The sequence below is a fragment of the Thermobia domestica genome, chromosome 14 (assembly GCF_964235325.1).
Source record: "Thermobia domestica chromosome 14, izTheDome1.hap1.1, whole genome shotgun sequence".
NCBI classification, from domain to species: Eukaryota; Metazoa; Arthropoda; class Insecta; order Zygentoma; family Lepismatidae; genus Thermobia; species Thermobia domestica.
In genome coordinates, this window is record NC_137467.1 from 151,235,753 (window position 1) to 151,247,337 (window position 11,585).

The following is an 11,585-nucleotide window of genomic DNA, read 5'->3' on the forward strand; positions in this document are numbered from 1 at the left end:
AAGAAAAAACGACCGCATTTGGCGAAAAGAAGTATTCTTTCATGAGGACAATGCACCATCTTACACTTCCGTTATCACGATGAACAAAATCAAAGGGTTAAAGTTCGGATTGCTTCCTTACACATCCTATTCGCCAACTTTAATCCATCTGATTATTTTCTCTTTCCAAACTTGAAAAAAATGGCCCGGTGGTAAAAAAAAAAAAAAAAAAAAAAAAAAAAAAAAAAAAAAAAAAAAAATGTCAGCAATGAAGAAGTGGAGTCTGCGATTAATGGCTATTTTGAGGAGCTCGACGGTTCTCAGTATAAACAGGATATCAAAGCTATTGAACATCTCTTGGAAAGTGTATAGAACTAAAATGACACCAAGTTGAGAAATAAAGATAAGTTTTTCGAAATTTTTTGTGTTTTCTTTGTTAGGTCGGGTAGTTTTGGGACTACCCCGATACATTACACAACACCTTTGACGGTTGAACTGTAAATAATTGCCATAATTCGAGTCATTCAATTTCAAATCAACACAATTTTCGAACAAATCCTATCCTATCTTACCTTGTCAGATTTTGATGGGATTTCTGACAGTTCTTGTTACCGCTGTGAAATTATAAACTTTAATACTTCAGGTTGATATGTGAACTGGTTTTGAAATTACAGGCCACCAAAATTCTCAAAATTTACCACAAATTGCATGAGTGACATTTGTTCAATTGGTATTTGGCCTGACCTAAAGGACCTAGGTCGTTAGTTAAGGTCTCGTGTTAAATTTTATGAAGAGTTTTCGTGTGGGATTTTTTTTTTTTTTTAATTCTGGGGAAAGCAAAATTTTGAATGAAGGCGTATTTTGAAAAATTTCAAAAAAATATAAAAAGGAAATATTCTCTCCGTTACCAGTGTAACCCCAAAGTTTTATTTTGGGACCATTTGTTACAAGTGCCGTAGATCCTTTAGGCAAATGCCAATCGAACCAATATCACTGACGCAATTCTTGGTAAAATTATAACTTAGATAGGAATCTGTAATTTTTAAACCGGTTCATAATTCAACTTGAGCTTACCGCTTGTTCCACATACTGATGATAACAGTCAGAATATAAATTTTCACTGCAATCTATAAGAGTTGATCTGAAACTTTGTGTTGATTCGACATGCAGTGACCAATTCGCGTCTATAGAGAAATTGTTGTGATGTGAAATCGAACATTTGGTGCTTTTATTACATATATTATGCAACCATTAAAGGTGTTCTGTAATATAGGACTGTTGGAATATAACAAGAGTTGTGATGGAATCCGTGTAATCTGAATAGCTGAGCACCAACATTTAAGTGTGATAGAATTTTGAATTATGTAGCATCAGCATAAGTCGGAGACCAAAATTCAAGATCTTACCATGTAGCCTCAGCTCTGATCCTCTTTAAGACATTCATTCAGGCATCATTTCACTTTCGAATATGTCAGTCCTCTCCGGGACCTTATTCATGAGCAGGTGTTTTGAGCTATATACCCAAGAGCGCAGTACAATAATTATAGCTCGACCACTAAATTAATAACAAAAATTTAGTTAAATTTACGCCTAATAAAAGATTGCTATTTATCTAACTAATACCGAATAATGTTATAAAATGCTTTAAAATATTCTGTCATGAAAGTTATAAATAATTCTTTAGTTATATTCTACCGCTCCATGTACACTCATGTCCAAAATGATTGTCGCATATTTATAACTGTCTTCTTGTAAGAATATAATTTGATAATGATTTTGCAGGGTACTTTTAATACTGATACTATGTGTATAGTGGGCAAATGCATTTTTGTGGTAATAGGAAAAGAATTATAAATACGAAAATTAGAATGAGTAAAACAAAATGTTGCTAAATGGACAAGAAAGTTTTATTTTCGTTTTATTGTTCTTATTTACTACTCTTTTGACATGAAATTTGCCACATACATGTCTTTGCCGATTATGCACATGCTAACATTATAAGAAATACTGGGCGAAATCGTTATCAAATTATATTCCTACAACAACATATTTATAGACATGCGACAATAATTTTGGACATGAGTGTACAACGGTTGATACTGAAAAGAGGAACACCAAAATTCAGGTTCATCAGACCACGTGTGTAAACATGGTAGGGATCTATATAGCATCTATATATTAGCCCTGTTGTTCGTTATTTCAGAATTTCTGGAACTAATTAAAACGTAGTTTAGTCACTAAATGTTCAATGATAAAATATATTTTAAACTGATGTATTTTCCGGAGATTTTTTTTGCATTTACCTTTTTATTCTTTACAAAATCCCTTCTTTATAATTGAGAATACATTCACTATTAATAGCATCTTTACGTATTATATCAGGAGTGTCTAGAAAACATGTTTATACATATCTGGCCACAAAACTTAATAGATTAAATGTTTAGGTGTGTGCATAGAAGAAAATGCTACCATACGTTACGGACTGTTGTCCATATCAACATCGTTATAGGATACAACTTGTTTTGATCTCCTATCAGCTTAAACCTGAAATCAATTATAATTTTTTGGTTGCACGTAATGAAGCAGGTTGAGAAAGGCCCAGGGAGCACTTGTTTATGTATTTATTTCTTTTATTCGTAGATGGTATTAGTAGATCAGAAATTTATCAACGTATAAAGAATGGGAATGAAAATCCAGTATAGTGTTCGGATGATGTGGCGCGAGTGTGAACAAATTTTTAAAGCAGTGTGAAAATCTTCGGCGATCTGCCACTGTCACTGTATTTTCAAATTCCTTAATCTATTTTTAGGAGGAAAGTCAAAGTTGTATTCCTTCTTTTGCAAAGTGGAGTAATGCCTTTCCAAATTTCCTTTCTAAGTCAGAGAATGTAAGTTTTGCACTGCATTTATCCTTTAGCATAGTAATTCCAACCCTGTCTACCTGACGCTGTCTTCATGAGCCGTGCATACTTTATGCCACACGTTGGTCTGGCTCGTTTCGCGATTTCAGATGCAGCATTTAATTCTCAGATTTTCAATAGTGATAATAGTCAAGGCTCGGAAATTCCTGAACGCGAGGTCGCTATGGCGACTGAAAATACAAATCTGGTGCGTAGCTAATTTAAGATCAAAATATGTAGGCTTATGTATGAAACTGAATTTGTATTATTATGGCCCTTAGCTTTCAGAACTGACGACTAAGTCAGGAGAAAGGTTTCGAGCACTGATAATAATTATTCTTGCTACTTTATGTTTGTTACCAGCAAAATTTATGCATATCACTATGGTGCATTATTATTATAACTTTGTTCTTAATGAAATCACAGTTCTTTCTGAGCTCCCTCGTAGCTAAACAGTTAGCAGACGCGTCTTACGAGTTCGATTCCCGGCGGGAGCTCATGTTCGGATCCCACATTAAACTGTAGGTCCACGTCTCATATAGCCTTGCTGCTGAAAGGGATGCTAAACTGAAAATCAAATCAAATTATACAGTTCTTTCTCAATAATTATTTTGTGTGTGTGTGGTATATAAGATAACTCCTCTTTGTTACAGTATTCGTAATATCTGTAATTAGGAATGTAGTTAACTGTCAGTAGCTTGCGCCCCCTTACCCGCCTTTTACGTCTTCCAGGTTGGGAACCGCTGCTTTACCACAAAGAAGAAATAAAGTTCATATTGTTCATGGACATTTTATGTTATCGTTCTTTTGTTCGAAATAATGTTACTTGAATTGAAAAAAAAAAAAAAAAAAAAACGCGATTGGTGTGTGTAAGACTTTATTAAATATAACTTTTTTTTTTAGTAAGTTTCGCAGTCTATCTGATACTCAGCGGTGATAGACTGTCAGCTAACCCTAATGTAATGGTTGAGGTAAAAGATATGACAAAAAGTGATGCATTCTTCCACTGGGAGATCGCTATACAGCCCGGACTTGCCACCCTGTATATCGTTGTATATTAAAGTGGAAATTGTATTTACCGTATTTGTTCATTGTTTTGCATACTTTCATATAATTCTTTTGACGTTATTGTGTGGCAATTAAATTAGAAGAAAACTTCGAGATCAGCAATAAATATTTTGAAATCGCAGCTAGAGCATCACATTACCAATCTTCGATGGCATTCACTTTACTTATTCTATTACTGCGAATTCCTATGCCTGCCTACTGTCATTTTCAGGGTTCCTGCCGGTCAGTTAATCCAGGGAAAACTCAGGAAAAATTTCGCTGGTTAGGGAAGCTCAGGGAAATTTTATAAAATATGTTTTTTCTAACATTAATTGTACACTAATTTCCGCTTAGCCAACCACTATAATACCTATTTATGGGGAGGTAAGCAGAATGAACGTATGAGCAATTGATTACTAGTTGTCTCTATATATTACATGTTCTCATATATAAATATTCCTTATTTATGTGTCAACGTCATCCGACACCTATCATGAAAGTCATGAAATTTCCTGCCAAAGGTCAGGGAAAGTCAGTAAAATAGATTTCTCCAGATCAGTAGGAACCTTGATTTCGGAATATATTTAAAATGCCCTTGAATGTATGTTGCTGTCGAATTCTAAATCCAGTATATGTTTACTAATTCTTCTTTTTCCTCTTCTAACCATTTTCCCAATTAGCTGGAGTCGGCTTTTCGCATCGCTATTTTCCACTTACTTGTAGAGCATCCATTCGGTAAGCTACGCATTCCGAAAGTTTTCTTCGTACATGTCCAGGCCCTCGAAGTTACTTCTGGGGGGGGGGCTCAGTGGTAGAGCAGTCACCTCCGGTGCTTGGGGTCCCTGGTTCGATTCCAGCTCGTACTATGTGGACTTTGTGGTGGACAAACACCGTGCTCATGAGTTTTCTCGGGGTTCTCCCGTTTCCTCCCACTTTCTCTATTCCACCATTTCACTCATATCTCATCATCACCGTCTCCTTTAGCCTAACCGGCATAACCATGGGACGTTAAACTTAAAGATTTCATGTTTTTTTTTCATTTTTTCGAAGTTGCTTCTTTGCATTTTTTTTCTATTATTAGTCTCACCTTTACTGTTCCTCATATCAGTTTATTCTAAATTCTGTATTTCCACGTCACTCCACACATTCACCGCAGCATTTTCATCTCCACAACTCAGTGGTAGAGCGTTCACCTCTGGTGCATGGGCTCCCGGGTTCAAACCCTGCTCCCGCCAAGTGAACTTTGTGGTGGACAAACATCGTGTGCGTGGATTTTCTCGGGGTTCTCCCGTTTCTTCCCACTTTCTTCATTCCATCTTTCATTCATTTCTCATAATCACCGTCTTCTTTAGCCTAACCGGCATAACCGTGGGACGTAAAACTCAAAGATTTCATTTTTCATCTCCATAACTTGCAACGTCTGTTCCTCTCTCTTCTTTGTCGTCCAAAATTTTGATCCATATAATATGACAGGTCTCACGACTGTTTTGTAAACTTTTCCTTTCAGTCAACTACGCTGAATAACTTGGATTAAAATTCATGATGGTAAAATTACGAAATTAATAGAAAACGTAGTACGTACTGAAGGTCCCTTCAAACGCAGATATCTGACAAACCAATTGTCAAGTTTGTAGTACCGTATCTGTTAAGTAATTTAAGATTAAATTGCTATTCAGTTTTAATCGTACTACTTGTACAACACGAGTGTCTTTGTTGGACAGGCGATATGAAGATACAAAGTTCTGCAGTAAGATGTATAAGCCACCTCAGATTCACATGAAATGACATCAGTACTTAGTATTTATCATTGAGTTTGAGTGCAAGGAGAAAGATTAAAAATGTAACGACCGACACATTGTGTGGTGACTATTTGTCCCGAAAGCTACTTTAATACAAGAGAACGGAGTTAATAGTGTTTAGCAAGAATTAAAAAAAAAAAAAGTTTCATGTAAATCCACCTTTAGTGACAGTCATTGATTATGATTTTTAAAGTATATAATATAATTTGTATTTGGATGTTTTAAAGTTGTAAATACCTATTTGTCTTTAGTACACCTAACTACTGAATACTGAATTACATGTTTATTAATCTTTTTTATATATTTATTTATTTATTCCAGATCACGGACATGTGGAGTAATTCTTGAGTACCCTGGTAATGAAGAGTAGGACGAACAATGGAGTCCACCGAGAGGCCAAGGGACATTTTAGGTAATGTGGACATGGTTTCTCATCTCAGGAACGATGGAACCAAGCTGGATTCTGATACATTGAAGGAAAGTCAAAATCTTCAGGACGAAGCCGATCAAGCAGAGCTTATAGCCAACAATGTAAACTCAGAGTTTGTAAGCGTGCATAGGGCGCAAGAACTGGTGAAAAGTCAGTCCACGCCGCCGATAGTGTCATGTTCGCAGCCACAAACTATCACAACTAGTCTTGTAGACAGCGAAATGATTCAACATGTTGTTCAAATGTCTCCCAGTCAGCATGCAATGGTTGTCGATATTATGCAATCACAACACCAAGATCCCACACACACTGCTGCCATTAAGGATGCGGCTTATTTCGCCGCTTCTGCCCAGCTTCACGGTCGAGTACAAATGCTCGATCCTGATGATCGAACTATTCCTGTCTCCCAAGTGTCCCAAGCATACATTCCCGATTCTCAACTCACTGCGACCGCTGTCGCGTCTCACTACGACGCTACAGGTGCTGTCGTGGAAGAGGACTTGTTAGCGCATGATTTAACGGAGGAAGACCGCCGATTGGCTGCTGCGTTAGTGGCTGTGCAATTGGTGCAGCAACAGAAACAGCAGCAGCATTCGATACACGTGGGGATGCCCAAAACTGATTTGCCACCTAATGTGCCTCTTATTGTTAGTACAAGTACCGATTCTAATGTAATAATGAATACAGGGCTATCAAACATTATGACTGGACCTTTGACAAAAGTGCATGACGCAGATCATTCTGTGTTGACAATAGAGAAGCCTGTGATGACTACGATGGTGTCCAGTTATATGCATCACCGCGAAGATCCACGCGATGAACTGACTGAGAGCGATAAAATAGTGCTGCGGAAACATAGGGATACGGTCCCTCTGCATCAGCAAGATTTAGTGCCACAATTAAAACCTCAAGTGCTTCCACCATTAAAAAAGGTTCTTTCCAGTCAGACGCTGCGCAACCGATTCAAGCGTCCCATTGATGAAGGTATAGTTAGGACTGAACTAGTCACTCAAGACCCGAGAATTAATATCCCAGGGTTAGAAGATGACGAAAACGAGGATGAATTATCCGGTGAAGTGAAGGAAGAATATGAGTATGATGGAAATATGTCTGTGAAGAGTGAAAAAGATGAAGATGATGATGCTGAGGATGATATTGAGGATAGGGACGAAGATAGTGAGGACGGGATGCAAGATGACTCTGATTATGATATGGAGAATGACATGAAATCTTCAAAGAAAAGCCTTCCGCATAAGAAACGAATCTCTAGAAAATTAAAACATCCGAAAAAATCCAATCGTATCCATGCAAAATGTTACAAATGTAACAAATGCGGAGAGCAGTTTCAAACACAGCAAACGTATAGTGCTCATAAGTTATCTCACATGAAAAAGCCATTTGGCTGTGAGCTCTGCGGTAAAGGTTTCTTCAATCAACTAAAGTTCTTCGAACACTTAAAATCTCATTACGAACCGAACTCTAATTCGAAGAAAGAGACAACTAGCAGAGAGGAGCCAATGAAGGAGGAACTGGAGGCTAACAAACAAACAGTGCCTACGTCACTCACGTGTCCCACATGCAACAAAACATTTCGAAGACAAAAGGCATTCGAAACTCACATGGTGCTGTCCCATAATGAAGTCGACGAGGAGGCGGAACTAGCAGATGAGGCGGCAGGGAAAGAATGGTTTCCGGACGACATGATGGCCGCTGCTGGCGTTGCGGATGGTGTTATTAAAAATTCTGCCGGCGATACATTGGAAATTCAGGACAACTTAGGTTCCGAATCCGCGGATCATTTGTGTGATTTGTGCGGGGAAAACTTCGAATCAAGAAGTGAACTAAACCAACATGTACGAGATGAACATCCGGAAATGAAGAAACGTGTCCGTAAAGTTGGCAACCGAAAGTCTGAACATTTGACGTGCCCCACGTGTGGTCGAGTGTTTAATCATCGGAACTCATTAGTGTACCATCTCCGTAGTCACACTGGTGAACGTCCCCACCAATGTGAAGTGTGCGGTAAAAGTTTCTTTGCTGCCAGTGCGTTGAAAGTTCATATGCGTTTGCACTCGGGTGACAAGCCGTATAAATGTGAATACTGTGGACGTCATTTTAGACAATGGGGGGATCTCAAATATCATTGCATATCAATTCACTCGGACGAGAAGCAATTTCAGTGCGAGTATTGCGGTAAAAATTTCGCGAGGAAATACAGTTTAATTGTACATAGACGTATTCACACAGGTGAAAAGAATTACAAGTGTGAGTATTGTGGGAAAAGTTTCCGGGCGTCCAGTTATCTTCAGAATCACAGACGTATACATACAGGTGAGTAAAGTTCCAATATAATTTTATTTGTATATCATGTCGTGTAGCAAAAGTGTGTACTTTCCGTGTTACGTTTTGTGTCAGAAATTAAGAAATGCTTCCGATATCAGCAAAAGAAAGAAATAATAACTAAAATATAAAATGACATCACCGTGAAGAAAAAAAGGCAAGACAGCTTATTCTGAATGCTTTTGTTCCTTTAATTTAATGTAAGAAACAGTACTTTCACTCACGGACAAGCTAAGCATGTTTATTTCTGTTTTTGTAGTTTTTGTCTCCACTACACAGTTAGCGTTACTCTCAATTGCACAATTATAGATTTTTAGTGTGGGCGTCTGAAGTTACAAATTTAGATGTGCTTTAAAAGTTCCCCAGAAAGAATAACCTAATAAATATCGTTGTAAGTATATTTACAAAGTTAGGCCCGAAAAATATGATTCTGTATTTAAAAATTTACGGTCCAAGCCTAAAGTGATCTATGCTTTGTAGGCCCGAGCCTGTGCAGACTTCTATCAGAAATTTAAAAATAAATAAATAAATAAAATAAGAAAAGTACCTGGAAGAAAAGAGCGTGAAAATTTGAGAAGGAAATCTATTTATGAGGTTATTACGATTACCGAGATAGGGGTCAACCACAGGGTAAAAACATCGTAGCATTACTGCCTTGTAACACTTGTTCAGGAGTGTTCGTTAACTGAGATGGAAGGAAACATATCTGAAAGTTCTTATTGCATAAAGTAATTTTAGTTTGTGTTGTGTACACTCGCGTTCGTCTCGCTTTCATGTTCGTGTATCATCTGGATTTTAGGGTTTTTTTTTTTTTTTTTTTTTTTAAATTTAAATTGTCGAACAACTTCGGGATCGTTCTAATTTACGCATTTTAGTTACGGCAGGGGAACAACATACTCAATAACTGTCAATACTTTATGTCGAACAGGCCCACGGTGGTTGTTTTAGAGCATGGGGTCGCTTGTTCGCTCACAGCTCGCGACGGGTGGGCTTTGTGATGAACAACACCTTGTGCGTGGATTTTCTCGGGGTTCTCTCTTTTTCTTTCCATTTTCTTTATTCTATCATTTCATTTCTCATCATTACCGTTTCTTTTACCGAGTATAAATGTGGGACGTAAAATTGAAAAACTTCAATTCCTTACGCTGAACATTTAGTTGCAGTCCTCCTTGTTAGAGAGGTTGCGGATAATCTTTCCTGCTGATCCACTGTTGTTCGTATTCCATGGTTAGCTGTGGGTTAATGTCACATATATCGTCTTACTGAAATAGGTCATTAAATTCAGAAACATTTGTCGCGATAGAAATAGAAAGAAGCCTTCAGATCTGTTGGAAAGTAAAGTCTAGTGAATATGGGAACGTAGCTACTAGTCAGTATCACAAGATCATTAAGTTAAAAGATGTTGCGATATAATCACAGTCTGTGAAAAGAGTTAGTTGATATTATAGTTGATTAATTACAAGATGGATAATTGCTTACGAGTATTATCACTGTAGAGTTAGACTCTTTAAGGTGGATCACTAGGTGTTCTCGATGCTGTGCTAAACGCTGCTTGAATAGTGCGGCATTGCCAGATAGTATCGAGTGTTTACTGATGCCAGATAATAAAGGGAGTAATCATGGAATTCTACTTACATACTTACTGGAGAAATTATTTTTCGACCCTTACCGCGATTCCTCTTCTCGAACTGCAATGCTAGAATCCAGGAATTTTCTTTTTTGTGATTACTACAGTAAACGTACAAATTTGGCAACAACGCATAATGGCGTTCTGCGCAAGTTTCGTCTCAAAATCTATTTCCTTAAATGTAAATTAATATTTAAATAAAATATGAAACATAACACGAAAACTGTTCAAACAATATATCTATTTCGTGATAAGATTGTTACTTTAAAATACTTTACACATACAAATAAACATTTCATAAAACTGAGCACTTCTAGTAAGATCTAACAGCTAGTGCCATCTTGTGTGCTCATTGTAAAACGAATCAAATAATTTCGTTTATTCGTTACATTTTTCGATATCAGGAGAGACAACCAAATGAATGAGTGTGTTGTGCTGTAGCTGAAACATTACTCTATCTTATAGTACAATATTTATAATATACAACGTTTCATTGCGCAGTAGTTAAAGCAATGAGCTAAAATATGTACTGACTTCCGGGTGGTGATCTACCTTAAATAAAAGGTAATTGTGATTAATTATATTAAGGTTTTAGTATGGAATTTAAACCTTAACGAGAGCCAGAAAAAAATCTTCCCCAAATTCCAGTACATACTGAGACAGTTTTTTTGACAATCATAAATAAAGCGACTTATTAACTAATTCGGTTTAGTCAGACTCTTTTATATATTTACTCTGTCCATGTATTCGTCCATCCGGGAAACAAGAAATCTCGAAGAGCTACTTGGTGAATCACCCATCAGTTTTGGCCAGAGTATAGAGGATCAAAAGTTAGAAATTTAGTACAAACAAGCTATTGTTCACATTTTTCCTCTCATGTGTGTGTTTTTTTAAGCCTATATTTCAAGTGCTTCCCGCTGAGCTTAGGCTTAAGACGTTTTTCTATGCAGGTCTTCACATATTTTGTGAATCAATAGTGGTGTGTGTGTATATTTACTGTATACAAAATTCAGTATACTGTAGTACCATATAATTTTGTTAGTGTATTGACACCTAAATGAAACGTCTTTGTATGTATTTTTGGAATTTTATCTTGTAATTTGCTACGTCGAATAAAATTATGTCTTCCAACACAATGTGAATTGAAACCCTGTATGCACAATGATGCCAAATTCTTTGTCCTTACATAAAAAAAATCTATATACATAAAGTGTTAACAATATTTAGGTAACAGATTTCTCACGTTAAAATAAATCTTTAAAAAAATTTAAAAGTTCATATGGACCTGTGCTCAAAAATGGATAGTTTCGGAGTTATAGGGTGTCCAAAACGTGAAATAAGTGAATTTTAAAAGTTCAGAGCTCCACTACTATGGAACCTATCGTAGTCGAGTCAAGACATCAGTGAGGAACTAGTATGTGAACTATCCAAATATCCATCTTTCACAACCTCCGGTACTTGCAC

The 11,585-nt window shown here is 36.8% G+C and overlaps 1 protein-coding gene across 2 annotated transcripts in view; it reads left to right on the forward strand.

The window, feature by feature from the left end:
* LOC145670399 (uncharacterized) overlaps positions 1–11,585 on the forward strand; it is a 44,685-nt gene that overhangs the window by 14,910 nt on the left and 18,190 nt on the right. For both annotated transcript variants that reach the window (XM_081739031.1, XM_081739032.1), the window contains exon 2: positions 6,046–8,485. In XM_081739031.1, the coding sequence (XP_081595157.1) occupies positions 6,103–8,485 (2,383 nt within the window). In that variant the 5' untranslated portion in view covers positions 6,046–6,102. The remainder of the gene's footprint in view (positions 1–6,045; positions 8,486–11,585) is intronic.